The 17,235-nt window shown below is 39.7% G+C and overlaps 1 protein-coding gene across 1 annotated transcript in view; it reads right to left on the bottom strand.

Annotated features, from left to right (window-relative positions):
* Window positions 1-17,235, bottom strand: part of LOC136858173 (uncharacterized) — a 174,597-nt gene that overhangs the window by 28,460 nt on the left and 128,902 nt on the right. The window contains exon 4 of the mRNA XM_068225397.1: window positions 6,701-6,834. Within this exon, the coding sequence (XP_068081498.1) occupies window positions 6,701-6,834 (134 nt within the window). The remainder of the gene's footprint in view (window positions 1-6,700; window positions 6,835-17,235) is intronic.

Genomic DNA, 17,235 nt, shown 5'->3' with positions numbered 1-17,235 from the left:
GTCTGTTCAGTCAATCTTCACCACAGAGGCTGGTTTAAATCCTCAAGACGTTTAGAGGGAAACAGCAAAAACTTATGGCGGCACCATGAAAAAAAGTACGAAGCATGATAAGGAATGAGGTAGTTTTAAATTGATTTCCTCATAGGCCAGAAAGTATTACTGCAGAACGACCGGCCCTTTAAGGCAGTAGTCGTGCTCTAAATGTCACCAACCATACTTCGGTAGCTTCCATAAAGTTACAGCCATAAATGAGATATATTTCTGTGGAAGCTATATTTTTATCTGCTCTGTGCCAAGAGACAGAAGCAAAATTAGTTAATCCATTAAGAAATAACACCAGGCTAATCCACATATATATGTGAGAGATTTTATCAGTTGTGATAATAATGAATCGAGGTTGCGAAGAAATATTACAGATGACTATCTCCGAAGATCGTTCTGTTTTGACTGTGCAGAAACTTTGTCCCAGACATTAACTCCGTTTTTGTTTCCAAATTAAAATCCCGAGCCTATTTCCAGTCATTCGACCGGGTCAGGAATGGAATGAAGGAAAACCCCATCTAGCGGTGAGGAGAGGAACTTTGCCGGCTGCCGAAGCCTGTCGCACTCCTCTGGGGTAATGATTATTGACTTACAGACGAAATGATATTGGAGAATATTGCTGGAATGAAAGATGACAGGGAGTACCCGGAGAAAAACTGTCCCGCCTTCACTTTGTCCAGCACAAATCTCACGTGGAGTGACCGGGATATGAACCAAGAAACCCAGCAGTGAGACGCAGGCGCGCTGTCACCTGTGCTACGGAGGCTTTTCGACTGGTAATAGTAAAATAACAAGGCTCTTCCTTAACGCTCTTATAATGTAGCAAATGTCTTCTTGAAATGTTTTTCGCACGTAATGACAGAAGCCTGGTAGAAAAACGTAAACATCCTAGAAAACGAAAACACATTCTTGGAAGGCGTAGAGACGGAACACACTTGCTGGTTGGGACGGTTGCCTGCACTTCTCCTCTCCAGGGATGATACTGTAATGTAAATTGGTGTCCACGTTCCGAGGTGGTGCAAATCTTTTGAGGTTCCCCCTCATTGGAGGTATATAATTTATAATTTCGTGTGGCTATTTCTAGCCGAGTGCAGCGCTTGTAAGGCAGACCCTCCGATGAGGGTGGGCGCCATTTGCCATGTGTAGGTAACTGCGTGTTATTGTGGTGGAGGGTAGTGTTACGTGTGGTGTGTGAGTTGCAGGGATGTTGGGGACAGCACAAACTCCCAGCCCCCGGGCCATTGGAATTAACCAATGAAGGTTAAAACCCAAACCCGGCCGGGAATCGAACCCGGGACCCTCTGAACCACCGAAGGCCAGTACGCCGACCATTCAGCCAACGAGTCGGACTCATTGGAGGTGAGTTACAAGTACATTTCATTATAACCACATACTAACCCTCTTGCCAATCTTAATCTTGTTACATTACCGGGAATCGAACCAGGGCGTCGAGGCGGGCAGCTGATAGCGCTAACCTTTGCACTACGGAGATGGATTATTACAGTGATGCAGGAGCGAATGCTCGGCGGTAGACGATCCAAATGGAGCAGCTAGGGCTTGTTGCAAGTGTTTATAATTCTATAACATCGAAAACGCATACTGGCGTTCTCTTACCAATCGTAATACATACTTCCATCACTATTCTCTGTTATCCAGACTTGCATTCCTTCCAGTCTGATGGCGAGCAGCCGCCTCTGGGAAGCTGATTATGACGGGAAAGTATGCAAGGCAACGACAGTCGAACTGCACGCCTGAGAGATTTACGCCCATCCCCGCCTAAAACGAATCACCGGAAACTATAAATAATATATTGTAACATGATGGTGGGGTAGTAGATAAATAAAAAACACGGCTGGTAGCTTCTACTCTAAGATTTATTATTAATCACTAATACTTACTTTCACATATAGTTGCGCTAGTTAGTGCTCTCTCTCCTTGTTCTTAATGTTAAGTCACACTAATTCACACAGACTCCTACAGCCTAAACAACTACACTGTATACACACTATCACTCGAGCCCTAGGACACTTCACGATACAGCTCCCGGAACAATATTTACTGGCCGTACGGTTCACAGTTTAAGCGCGCAACACAGTGGCAAGTACTCAAGACTATGGGAGTACCAGATCATCTTATTTGCCTTATGAGAAATCTCTACTCTGATCAGGAAGCTACGGTGAGAACCCTCTATGGAACAACTGAATGGGTCAAGATTGAAAAAGGTGTTCGTCAAGGCTGCATATTGTCACCTCATTTATTCAACGTATATGCAAAGTATATGATGAGGAATGCCAAATTAGATGAAACAGAAACTGGAGCTAAAATTGGTGAGAGAAATATAAATAACCTTAGATATGCTGATGACACCACCCTGATGGAAGAAAGTTAAGAAAATTATATACTAATTAAGGTGAAAGAAGAAAGAGCAAAAGCTGGGCTAAGGTTGAATGTCAAAAAAACAAAGATCATGGCAACTAAACCTATCGCCTCCTGGCATATAAATGGTGAAACAATAGAGGTTGTTCCTAGTTTTATCTACTTAGGCTCCAAAATAACTGATTACTGTGAATGCAGGCATGAAATAAAGAGACGCTTGCTCCTTGGGAGGAAGGCAATGATCAACATTGATAACATTTTCAAGAGTAGAGACGTAAATTTAAGAACAAAAATTCGTATAGTGAAGCAATGTACGGAAGCGAGACCTGGACAGTAAGAAAGGCTGAGCGTCGAAGAATAGACGCATTTGAATTATGATGTTGGAGAAAACTCCTTAGAGTTCCTTGGACTGCGAAAATATCTAATAAGTCCATATTACAGGAAATCAACCCAGGCTGTTCACTGGAAGGTCAAATACTCAGACAAAACTAAAGTACTTAGTGATATTATGAGAAAGATTCACTGGAAAAGACCTTAATGCTGGGGAAGACTGATGGTAACAGGAGAAGAGGGCGACAACGAATTTGGTGGATTGATGGCATCAATAAAGCCACGGCTCTCAATTTAGAAAGACTTCAGAAAATAGCACACGACAGGAAGAAATGGTGCAGGTCTATCGGGTCACGGAGAGTCGAAAGCGACTAAACGACTAACAACAACAACAACAACAACAACAACACAGTAGTATAAGTCTGTTCATGGTACAGAGTTTACACTCGCACACGGCAGTCCTCTGTCCAGGTCTCGCATTGATCAGCTGAATTGTTCCGTTCACACGCTGCCCTCCCATGCTCTGAAGCACTAGCTCCCGAAATGAACCGTCAAGATCGCTGCTCTGCTCGCTTTCAACCGCTCACTGAAGCGCTCACACTGACCAACCTCGCGCTCGTCCGTCGCCTCTTTACAGCTAACCTTTCGAAATCCTTCAGACGAGGAAAAGCCGCTGGAATTCTGTGGAGGTAGAAATCTCTGGGTTCAGAATCTTGTCATTTCTGCACTGCCTGGTAGGATACAAGTTGGCAGCAATGGGAAAGTAGCGAGCCCGTCTCGTCGCCAAATAGTTGTCCGTAGTGGCGCGAGGGTGGAGTACGCAACTCGTCTATTCGCCCGCCATTAGAGCCAGGCAGACTTGCTCCAGCCAGGCGTTATTAAAAAATGGCATCGCACCACAATATGACACTTTCTATCGTCATAATTATACGCCGTCAAGTAGACAAGCAAAGTATCGTCATGACAATGTAAACACTCGAAAATTTTGAACTTAATTATCGAGAGAAAATTTACTTAAATCATCTCTAATTTTAGAACTCGACTTCGTAGAGCATCACATATATCGATGGCCTAGTTCTAATGACACTTATCTGACAATTATGTTCGTATCCATTACAGTGGTCAACACATATTTTGTTGCCACTCATCTGAAAGTCACTTTAGTGTGAATTTTTTTTTCACTGATTCTGAAAATGACATCAATTTTGCCAGATCGGCTCTAATTTTTTAGATATACTGTACGTAACATAAATTCGTGAACAATGCAAAATATATATATTCTAAGGTAGGAAAGGAACACAGTGTCAGCGAGTGTCGGTGAGATATGATATGAGTTCTCACGTGGCGAGGCTGGTGGCTGCTGTCGACGGGGTGGTGGGCATGTATTCCATACCAGGACTGACGCAGCGACCAGTCTAATTTTTTTAGGTGGTAGGTAGGGGTTGGGTTTAGGGTAGTTAGTAGTGCGGTAGCGTCCTGCATGTATGCTGGCTATCCGCATACGTGTGGGATGATATTGTGTAGATGTAGAGGTAGTTAATGTAGTTAAGTAGTTTTAAGAGAGATGTAGTAGCTATTGCTTGTTTGTTTTTGGTTTCGCTCTGTCTTTATTGCGTGTAAGCCGATGGTGTATACTAGGGTGGGCAATAAAGATATGTATGTGTATATTCTAAGGCTTAAGCTATCCACAAATCACATTAAAAATAAATCAAATTGTTTTAGACGACGTACATGAAATGCCAAATATCGTTCAATTCAGTGCGATGAAAAATAATCCCAATTAACACTTAACAAATCTCCATCTATTTATTTTCTTCTATGTGTATCATCAGGGCAATCACGTTGAAGACTCCAACATTAGTCAGCTATCATATGCGCGTCCCACCTTCCTTGGTAACTTTCTTCCATCACCTTTATATCATGGTGAAACCTCTCCTATTGTTCCTCACTAAAAACACCAAGATTGTCTGGAAACCGGTCTAAGTTACTATGAAGAAAGTGAACTTTAATACTCATATCAGCACCCAGAAAGCATGTTTTGTACCAGTTCATAATTTTCAGCTTTGTGGTTACAGAGAAAGTTCTTAACAACCAGGAAAAAGCTGTCTCAGGCAGATGATTCAGTATTAGTCATGGAATTCATGATATTTTGATCCTTGATGAGTTGGCGAATTTGATGGCCGTTAAAAATCCTAGATTTTAGTTTTCCGTACTCAATCCAGGGAAAAATCTGCAAATGTATTTGACACAATAACCACCTTTTGTCTACGGCCCTAACCAATTGCTTCATAAGCCCCAGATTTATATGGAGAGTGGGGGAAGAATGACTTTTTCCCTGCCAGCCAATGGTTCTTTAATGATGTTTGAAGCACCTGCAATCGCATGTTTCCTTGAAGCCCATACTACGTTTCTCCAGAGGTTTTCTTTTACTCTGCTCTCCCACAAGCAGATGAAACAAGAGTATTTAGTTTATCCACTTTGTTGTCCTAGTAAGACGTTCACCTTCTTTGCATCGACACATATATATCACTGGTGCTCGTGGTATCGAAGCTTCTGCTAGAATATTTTTATATTTTCATATTCCTCTTTAAGTTTCGTTGAGTGACCTATTGGAATAGATGCGTAGTAATTTTTCTTATGCAGAAAAACACATTTTATTCTTCTGCTGGAACTGTCCATAAAAAGTCGCCAATTTTCTGGTTGGTATTTATGTATCCATATTTGGAGGAGTCAATGAATGTTATTACAGTATACTAGCTCTTCATCTTGACTAAAGAAGAAGTGCTGCCTCACTTTTAGATTCAGGCTTTAAACAGTTCTTTCATTTTAGTTTGGATGCTAATAAAAGTTCAGAGTCTTGCTTTGACAGACTTAGGTCTCGTACTAACTACCTCAAATCCTGCGTATCTTCAACATCACACACTGGAAGGTCAGGAAGTGCTGTGTGACACAGGTCACCCTGCTGATATTCTCATTCACTTTTCTTGTAACGGCTGAGACCTTTCCCATTCACAACACAAAAAACAACATGCACTCTGGCTCTCTCCATACCATAGGTACACCTTTTCTTCCTCCAGTTGTCTAATGATGGAGAGTTTCTACAAATGTTTTACAAACCACATGGAGATACCAAGACAAATCTTGGTCTCCAAGTTCTGTTCCAAAATATGCCAGATATGCTTGTTTCACAAAGTTTGTAATATTTTTTCTACGTTTCTCCTGGCAATATTCGCCACAAATGTAACAGAATGCATTAGCGTTATTCAAACAATTTCTTCATAAAGAACTCATACTGATCTGACAATTTAAAAATAGCCAAGTTACCTATGAAGTAGAAAAAAATAATAGATACTTAAAATACTGTAAAGAGTTATTAAGACTTACTGAAATAAAATATTAAAATAAAAATTAAGCACATTTCGATAACATTGTTACTTTCATGCCCTGTATATCAAAAACTAGAGCCAATCTGGAAGAACTACCATAATTTATGGAATCAGAACCCTCAATATCCTATAAATTCTTTGAAAACTTATTGACAATAGAAAAAAGAGGTTTTTTTGTTGACCAGTATTATCATCTCCAGCCACACGTTGATATGCAGTCCATTAGAAAAATGTTTGTTCATTCATTTTCCTATGCATGAGGGTAAAGGAAAATGAACCTTAAATACATTATTCTGTTTGAGTGCTTAAATACGTCATACAAACAACATTCGTACACTACGATACGGTAAGTTTCATTTTCCTTTACACATAAGCATAGAGAAATGAAGGCAACGAAAATTGATGCTATGAACTGCATATCCATGTGTGGGGTGGAAGGCGTGACCAGTCTTAAGGGAAATAAAGGACAGGTACGTGCCAGATATGTGGTATTAGAACTAGACACGTTTATTAAGGCCATGCAATAATGACAGCCAGTTTCTCGCTGACACACTAGACACACTCACCTTGATACTGTTGATGTACCACGTGATTGCAGGAGCAGGGTAACTCTTGTCAGCTGTACAGATTGCAGTCACTTGCTCACCAATAGAGTAGGATGGCTGTAGCCCATGGATTGTGGGTTCGGATCTGGGCAGCGCTGCAACGTGGATTACAGAAATACTTCTTAAACTCACACTAGACATAAAAGACGTATTTGCTTACGAAAATTACACAACGATATAATAATGAGGTGTAGGAAGGACATTTATTTATGTAAAAATTCATGAGATTTAAACAAACCACATGATGCTAAAATGTATATTTATAAACCATGTACGAGTACACGGGTTCGGAATTTATCAAAGAGGAAGTTCTCCTCCGATTTATTTAAGATCATTGGGTTGGTGAGATACCTACTAGAGAAGTACATGCTAGAAGTAACAATTCAATGACCATTGTAAGAATAACAATGTAAAAGAACGTAAAAGTCATGAATTCGTTCGTCAGTTGACCTCCACTGCATTTTAGTTCTCCATTTAAACTCTGAAGTAAACAGTACAATTCATCCTGTCTCTCAGCCCACGTACAGTTGTTTCCGGTGTTAGACCCCATCAGCGATCAAAATATACAGGTTAATTGTTATAGTAAATCACAGGGTGCAAGGATATAAAATAAAAATGTCAAATAGCATTCTGTGATGAAATAGTTTTACCTCGGACTGCTAACACGGACGAAGGGAATGTTATGTCTACGTGGATTTTTATTTCTACAAACAAGATTTTTATCTAGACATTCAGTGAGTTAGATCTAACAATGAACTTGATAACCATATAAAGCACCACAACGCGAACTACTTCCCTACCTGTTCGCTCGTACTAATGCAACATTCCACCAAATCTCGTGGCAGTTTTGTACAGAATGCTGAAACTCATTTTGTTTCTTTCCCATATTGCTGTTTAATCTCTCTCTGCTCCTATAAGTGAATCTAATGCCCTCCTAGACTCTTAAAGTCTCAACGAGTGTTGAATGAAGAGAGTTGGCTTGTAACACAATTACCAAGAAAGGCAATAGAGTCATAATTGCTCCATATGGTGAATAAAGATAATTTGTTGCCAGGCAACGAGACTTTAGCACAAGGGCCGTGTCACACTTTCTCGTACGAGATAAAACAGAAAATTCTTTGCTAAAACTTTAAAAAGACGTTGTCTAATAATGTTGAAATTAATAATAATGATGATGATAATAATAATAATAATAATAATAATAATAATAATAATAATAATTGAGATAAAAAATTGGCGATCTCCCCACTACCTTCAACCTTTTAGCATGATGAAAATGTTACCTGACATAGAAACTACCCCCGTTCCTAGTGATTGCTCTAGGTTTTCTCGGTAATCGGATTCTGGGGGACCGAAAACTTCATGCAGGAATCTATCGGAGCTCCCCAAATCTATTTATCCAAAACGGAAGCATTTCCCTTGCACCATCAACATCAACACACTTCTCAAAACTGGCAAACTGAAGCAATTATCGGACGTGTTGGACAGACTAATTATCCAAATCTTAACTCTTCAAAAAAACATATATACGGTGAAAATGTCTTCGAGCCAGGCAACTACAGAATATACAATGATAAACCAGCAATTCCAGTCCTTAACACACCAGGCACCGGGTTCGCACTAAAAAGGAATATCATAAATTCAGTTATGAGTTTCGCATTTGCCTCTGAAAGAATTCAGTGATGGGAATCAAATCAGGAAACAAAGCCTATTCACTAATCAATGCTCATGCACCTACAGAAAATTACAACCAAACAGACCCAGAAAAGGTGGAAGAATTCTGGGAACTTGTAGAAGAAACAGAAGCCCAAATTCCTAAACATCGTGTCGAAATTTATATGGGAGATTTCAATGCACAAATAGGCAATGAAAAGAAGAACAAAGCCACCGTACGTCTCTAACCTGCCCATAAAAGAACCAATAAAAATGGAGAAACATTAATCAACTTCTGTCAGACATTTGATCTGAAACTAATGTCAACTCGTTTTCTAGCACGCCCGCAGAAGAAAACAACCTGGAGGTCCCCGAACATCTATTTAGGGAAATTTCAGATAGACCATGTGGCTATTACAAAGAGGAACCAAAAGGAGATCATCAATGTAAAAATCAAGAAGGTTATCATCGACTCTAATCAACACCTATCCCCAATCAGAGTGAAGTTTCAACCTAAAAGACCGAAATGTAGATCACGGCGAAACCCACGAATCGACCCAGAGATTCTGAAGCAAAACTCAGTCTCTTTCCTGGTCAATATCTCCGAGAAAAATGCTATTAGTTGGTCAGAACTTAAAGATGAACTTGTAAAAACAGCCAAGTGCACTAACAAGCCACCGAGGAAACAAAAACATTTTGGGAGAAGAAAAATACAACGACATCAGCTAAATAAGTTCAATCGCGCTCCTTAGCTGGGCACAACGAGGAAAGAATAAGAATAAAATAATAATAATAATAATAATAATAATAATAATAATAATAATAATAATAATATCACATAATGCTAAAACTGAAACCTTACAAAACAGTTATTCTACAGAAATGTCTATATACATCAGAAACCTTAACTTTAGGTCATTCTAAAATTGCAGATTTTGACAAAAAAAGGAACGCAAAATTCCTTAGAAGATGTTCAGACCAATACAGGAAAATGGATTTTGGATCAAAAGGTGAGCTTGAAATAGGAAATAGGAAAATCGATAATAGGAAAAGTCCTCTCAGTTTTAATTACTGGATTGATGGTGTGAAAGTTCCTTTTGGGGATCATTGTAAATATCTGGAATGTTAATATAACGGAAGATCTTCATTGGGGTAATCACATAAATGGGATAGTAAATAAAGAATACAGATCTCTGCACATTGCTGTGAGGGTGTTTAGGGTTTGTAGTAACGATGTTAAGGAGAGGGCTTATAAGTCTCTGGTAAGACCCCAGCTAGAGTATGGTTCCAGTGTATGGGACCCTCACCAGGATTACTTGATTTAAGAACTGGAAAACACCCAAAGAAAAGCAGCTCGATTTGTTCTGGGTGATTTTCGACAAAAGAGTAGCGTTACAAAATTGTTGCAAAGTTTGGGCTGGGAAGAACTGGGAGAAAGAAGCCGTGCTGCTCAACAAAGTGGTATGTTCCGAGCTGTCAGTGGAGAGATGGCGTGGGAGGACATTAGTAGACGAATAAGTTTGAGTGGTGTCTTTAAAAGTAGGAAAGATCACAATATGAATGTAAAATTAGAGTTAAAGAGGACAAATTGGGGCAAATATTCATTTATAGGAAGGGGAGTTAGGAATTTGAATAACTTACCAAGGGATATGTTCAATAAATTTCCAATCTCATTGAAATCATTTAAGAAAAGGCTAGGAAAACAACTGATATGGAATCTGCCACCTGGGCGACTGCCCTAAATGCAGATCAGTAGTGACTGATTGATTGATTGATTGATTGATTGATTGATTTATTCAGACTTCTATAGTTACACAAATAGTTTCATTAATACTGTACCGAAGAGAAGTCTGAAATTTTTGGACACATTTTGAGGATGGTTGATAACACACTGAGAAACAGTTTGTACAATGTAATGAATTCCCAAAACAGGAGAATAAATTGCCTGGGGGAAGCAAGAGGGGATCTGAGAGTAGTGAACATCAGGGAAGACATCATGAAGAATCGCCAAGTCTTCAGGACCTCAGTAAATATACACACATGTGTAGTCAAAACTAGCATCAAGACTGGTACAAAGTGGTCAAGTTTTATTACAAGGGGCTTTACGTTGCACCGACACAGATAGGTCTTATGGCGATGATGGTACAGGCAAGGGCTAGGAGTGGGGAGGAATAGGCGTGGCCTTAATTAAGATACAGCCCCAGCATTTGCCTGGTGTGAATATGGGAAACCACGGAAAACCATCTTCAGGGCTGCCAACGGCGGGGTTCAAACCCACCATCATGCTGGATACTGGCCACACTTAAGCGGCTGCAGCTACCGAACTCTGTAATAAATTGATCAGAAGGACGGAAGAGACAACACCATGAGTTCATGAAGAGATTGTGGAAGATAGGAAGGCGAAAGTCATCAAGCCAATGCACACGTTCCAACGCGCTCTATGAATGGGTATAATTAAACAAGAAGAATACGATCGGTTTGAAGTCATACTTTTATCTGTTAACTTGTTAATAATTTTAAATACTCCACTCAGTAGAACACAATTTACAGTGTAATCAAACTATTAAAACACGAGATTAAATTAACGCATTAACGAGTTTTTCACGTTGGCATAACGAAGAAACGACGTAAACAGGTAAATAAAGTATTTTATATATAATTTCTCACTATACAAATGTATTTATTTCCGTTTAGAGGAAATTTCACTCGCGCCAAGTATCAACTACCAATGGAACGTTTTAATATCCTTACATAACTGTTTATGGTGTGGATTACTGTAGTCACGTCCTAGTTCGTGAACCATGGGCAACGGCTGAGTGGCCTAGTAAGTGGTGCTGAGAGTCGGTTTATCAGTTGCTATGGAATGGGAGTGGACATATTTTGAGTCATGGCCCTCCTTGTGCTCAAGCCGTCAGGGCTATACAATCCACCGGTGGTCCCTAACCCGTTAAAGGAGAGATCCTCACTTAGACTATGTGTAGGTAGTGAAGCATTCTGCTTCATGAATTTACCTAACTCAAAACATTTTAAGCAAGCCTCGGACCTATGTGAGTAACAGAGTCAAACACACCCAATTGACAGGCGAGGGATTCCTTGGAAACAACTTGGCAAACGAGATGTAATTCGATGGGGAGCTATCAATATTAATATCAATATTAAAGAAAGAAGTAGAACTGGATGAGTTAGCAAAGAGGATGCATCTGCATGTGCCAGGAGTAAGTGATATTCGGGTAAGGGGAAATACCGAAGAAGAGATCGGAGATTATGAAGTGTACTTGACGAGTGTTAAAAAGGGAAGGGCAGAGTCTGGGGTAGGGATGTTCATCAGGAATACTATTCTACGCAATATAGTTTCTGCAAGGTACGTACATGAGCGAATGATATGGGTAGATTTGGAAGTTGGAGGAATTAGGACGAGAATTGCCTCAGTGTAATCACTATGTGAGGGTGCAGATGAGGACAAAATCGACATGTTTTATGAAGCATTGAGTGACATCGTAGTCAGGGTCAACAGCAAGGATAGGATAGTGCTAATGGGCAATTTCAATACCAGAGTCGAAATAGAACTGAAAGATACAAAAGGGTGATTGGTAAATGTGCGGAAAATATGGAAGCTACTAGTAATGGGAAGCGTTTGCTGGACTTCTCTGCTAGTATGGGTTTAGCAGTTATGAATACATCCTTCAAGCATAAGGCTGTTCACCGCAACACACGGGAGAGTAGGAGTATCAGATCCATAATAGACTATATCTAAACCGTCTTCGAATTCAGAAAATCTGTTAGGAATGTATCGGTTTTTCGGGGATTTTTCTATCTGATGTAGTGAAGTAAGTATCTCTAGGCCTAGGATACTGAAAGTGAAATCTGTCTGCAAACGAATAAGAGTACTGTAGAATATCTCCAGGATGAGGAAATTAGATAGAAGTACATGGATATCATTAAGGAGAAGTTCCGAACAGTGGATAGTAAGCAGGTTCAGGATATAGAAAGAAAATAGGTGGCATACAGGGATGCTGTAGTAGCAACAGCAAGGGAATGCTGTTTGTGGTGTTTTCAGTGTTTATAATTTTTAGTTTCTAGTGTTTACTAATATGAAAGAACTATCTGAACAATTTGTTTTGCCAGCTTCCGAAGTTAAATTCAGTTCTCTGTTTATGAATTATTGCAAATAGTTTTAAAATATTATTAAAACTATTCCATTCGACCCCCAGATTACATCTTCATGTTTGAGAACATTCTGTATAAGAGAGAAAATATGTATATTTTGTGTTTTTCACTTATTTTAAATAATTCAAACAAATTTAGATTATTTAAACCGTGTAAGTGTTCTGCCCTATAAAGGGCTAAGGAAGATAGAGCACCGATATTTGCCTGATATGAAAATGAGAAACTGCAGAAAATCACCTTTAGGGCTGCGTAATTCGAGCCCATCATTATAGATGTAATTACAGCTATACGACGCATTCTGCTCAGACTCTTCTCTTTCACCATGACGACCAAGCCCTTACTCGACTGAAGTTCACTTCGAACACTGGCGGTATTACTCTCCCATCCCTAGGGAGATATTGCCTTTCTCACCTTGCATGGCCTTTCCCTTAACTCCGTCGCTTGAAAACAGGGCTGAGTGGCGCTCAGATGGTAGAGTCCACGTACGTGAGTTCCCTCCAGGATAAAACTGGAGGTAGCTTAAGAAGCTCAAATATATAAACATCTTCTCCGGAAAGCATTAAAGTAGTTAGTGGGTCGCAAAACTAATAGTATTATAATTAGAATAACAACTATTAACTTATTACTATTACCGCCCTCTGTGGATCAATGATAGAGTGGTGGCCTCCGTATCCGAAGATCGCGGGTTCAAATCCGGCAAACTAGTCGGATTTTTTTAAGGGTTGAAGGAAGTCCATTCGGCACTCCATGCCATACGATGTCCATATCATTGATCTCTGGTGTCACATTTCGTGTCTACCCGACAACATTAACGAAAACTCAGCTATATCTTACCCAAAAGAGATCCATTTGTCTGCTGTTTGGTAGTGTAAAAATTGACATCCGGGCAGCCTGGATAGCGTCAAATCAGAACGTCTACACATGGTAGCTGATACCGTATTATTATTATTATTATTATTATTATTATTATTATTATTATTATTATTATTATTATTATTATTATTATTATTATTATTATTATTATTATTATTCCATTCGTGGTATGAATTACTGTAGTCATGTCCTAGTTCGTGATCCAAGGACGACTGCGAGGCCTAGTGAGTGGTCCTGAGAATCGGGATACCAGTTATTATGGAATTGGAGTGGGCATCTCGGACATATTATAAGTCGTAGCCCTCCATGTGCTCAGGCGGCTAGGACTATGCCATCCACCGGTTGTCCATAACCCGTTAGAGGAGATATTATCACTGGGACTATGTGCAAGTAGGGTAGCATCCTGCTTCGTGAATTTACCGAGCTCAGAACATTTTAAACAAGCCTCGGACCTATGGGACTAACGGAGTCCCACTTCCATTTGACAAGCGAAGGACTCCTTGGAAACAACTTGGTGAACGAAATGGAAGTCGATGGGAAGCTATTAATATCAAAGGAGATCATGGCAGAAAGAAAGAAAGAAAGAAAGAAGAACTGGCTCAATCAGCAAAGTTAGGAGTTAATTATATCCGGGTGAGGGAAGGTAACGATGAAGTGATAGGAAATTGTATTCTTAACACGTATTGAAAAGGGAAGGACAGAGTGTAGTGTACGACTATTCATCAGGAATACTCTTGCACAAAACGTGGTTTCTGTTAGGCACGCAAATGAGCGAATGAGATGGGTATTTTTGGCTGTTGGGTGAATTTTGACGAGAATTGTCTCCGTGTATTCACCATGTGTGAAGTTGACAAGTTTTGTGAAGCAGTGATTGGCATCGTAGTCAGAAGGCAACAGCAAGGATAGGATAGTACTAATGGGCGATTTCAGTGCTAGAGTTGGAAATAGAACTGAAGGTTACGAAAAGGTGATGGGTAAATGTATGCAAGATATGGAAGCTAACAGGAATAGGAAACGTTTACTGTACTTCCGTGCTAGTATAGCATTGGAAGTTACAAATACATTCTTCAAGCATGAGGCTATTCACCAGTATACATGGGTGGGGACGGACACCAGATGCATAATGAGTTACATATCTTAACCGACTTCGAATTCGGTAAATCTATTACGAATGTGCGGGTATTATTGGGATTTAATAATGGTACAGACCAGTATCTGATCGTCAGTGAACTAAGTATCCCTAAGCCTACGGTAGACGAAGCGAAATCTGTCTGCAGACGAAGGGCATAAAATCTCCAGGAGAAGGAAATTAGGCAGAAATGCTTGGATATCATTAGTAAAAAGTTCCAAGCAATAGGCGACAGGAAGGTGGCATACAGGGATGTATAGAACCAGGAATGGAATGCCTGATAACAAATGAGTGTAAAGATGGGAAAATCGGATAGGGAACTGCTCATTGATGAAAGAAACAGAGTGAAACTAATAACTGTTGAATCCAAAAAGGAGTTGTGGAAAAATTTCAGTAATAACCTGGGAAGGCTAGGTCAAGCGGCAGGGAAATCTTTATGGATAATAATAGTCATACAAAGGGAGGGGATAATGGAAATGAATACTGTTTTGTGTAATCAGGTGGACTCATAATATATCCCAGGGAATCACTAGAGAGGTGGAAGGAATATTTTAAAAATATTCTCAACCTAAAGGAAATTTTTCTGGTTACTTCGTGAATGATCAAGCTTATTGGGAGGAGGATAATTATTACGCTTGAGGAAGTCGAAAGAATGGTAACCAAACCCCGTTGTCATAAAACAGAAGGAATAGAAGAAGTCAGGTCTGAAAGGGTGAAATATAGTGGAAAGACAGGGATAAATTGGCACCATAGAGTAATATGATTAGCATAAGATTAGTAGGGAAGGTTAGCAAGATACCTTCTGATTGGACAAAAGCAGTAATTGCACTTATCTATAAACAAGGGAACAGGAAAGATTGCACAACTATCGAGATGTTTCGTTGAACAGTATACCGGACAAGTTGTTCACTCGTATTTTGGAAGGGAGGGTGCGGTCAGTGGTTGAGAGTAAGATCTAAGATAAACAGTGTGGTTTCAGACCACAGAAGGGCTGTTAAAATCAGTTTTTCAGTAAGCGCTAGGTAATTGAAATATACTAGGAGAGGAATAGATAGCTATGTTTATGTTTCGTAGATCTACAGAAGGAATATGACAGAGTACCGAGGAAAAATGCTAGCGGTACTGGGGGACTATAGGGTTAAGTATAGATTGTTAAAGCAATCAAAGTTATGGATATTGACAATTGTGCTGCAGTGAGAATTGATGGTAGAATGTGATCTTGGTTCAAGGTAGTTACAGGGGTTAGACAAAGCTGTAATCTTTCACTTTTTTTGGTCATAGTTTACAAGGATCGTCTACTGAAAGGTATAAAGTGGCAGTTATGTGGAAATGTAGTAATCAGTTTGGTCTATACCGGCGACTAGGCATTAATGGCAGACTGCGCTGAAAGCCTGCAGTCTAATACCTTGGAACTTGAAAATAGTTGGAGTATGATAATTACGAAAATCAGCCTTTCCAAGACTAAACTAATGTCAATAGGTAAGAAAGAATTAAATGTCAGGATAGAAATACAAAGCTGGAAAAGGTGGATAATTTCAAGTACAATATTTAGGATGTATATTCCCCCCGGATTGTAGTATAGTAAGTGAGATTGAATCAAGTTGCAGCAAAGCTAATGCAGTGAGTTCGCCGTTGCGATCAACAATATTCCGTACGGAGCCCCCGTACGAAACTATGTTTACACCGGTGTGTTTTCAGACCAACTTTACCTTACGGGAGTGACTAGGTGGACTCAGGATATCTTATTAATAAATTAGAAGCAACTTTCAAGAAAGTAGTGAGAATGATCGGTGGTACAAACAGATGGGAACAATGGCAAGGGCACTAGGAATAAGGAGATAAATGCTGATTTGGTAATGAAATCGACTGATAAGCTGTTGGCATAAACTGGCTTCGGTGATGGGGCTTATGGAGGAATATATGTTATCTGAGCTTTAAATCATTAGAAACTGAGTCTAACCATCGTGACCTTGGTCTTCCTCTACTTCTCTTACCCTCACTGACCCAACCCATTAAAGACAAAAAGGTGATGAACTAAACAAGGCCACAGAGCAAGTGGCAAATAAAGGCTTGTGGCGGAGTTAAGTAAAATCACAGAGGCTTGCAGACTTTACGGTGAATTGTATAACCGTCTATAATGGAGATCTATATATTTGTTATTATTATTCCAAGTGTCGGAATTCTTCTACCTGTTAATGCTAAGATAGGATTGATAAACCCATTATTTTACCTCGGGGACCGATGACCTTAGATGTTAGGCCCCTTTAAACAACAAGCATCATCATGATCATCATCATGATCATCATCATATTTTACTTCGTAAGACAACAGTATCACCAGTTAGGTCTAATGGTTAATAACTTCCTTAAACAAAAAAGTTACTACGTCACCAGTTAATCTCTACTCGCTCGCCGTACCGTTTATCGAGCTCTTAAATTATTTACAAGTTTATCGGACGTCACGTTTAATCATTCACGTGTTCTTGAGATGTCAATGTTGTCCTTATTTTTATTTTTTTTTTTTTGCTAGTGACTTTACGTCGCATCGACATAGATAGGTCTTATGGCGACGATGGGATAGGAAAGGCCTAGGAGTTCGAAGGAAGGCAATGTGGCCTTAAGTAAGGTACATCCCCAGCATTTGCCTGGTGTGAAAATGGGAAACCACGGAAAAC

The sequence above is a fragment of the Anabrus simplex genome, chromosome 1 (assembly GCF_040414725.1).
Source record: "Anabrus simplex isolate iqAnaSimp1 chromosome 1, ASM4041472v1, whole genome shotgun sequence".
NCBI lineage: Eukaryota > Metazoa > Arthropoda > Insecta > Orthoptera > Tettigoniidae > Anabrus > Anabrus simplex.
This window is presented reverse-complemented; position numbering and strand designations above follow the sequence as displayed.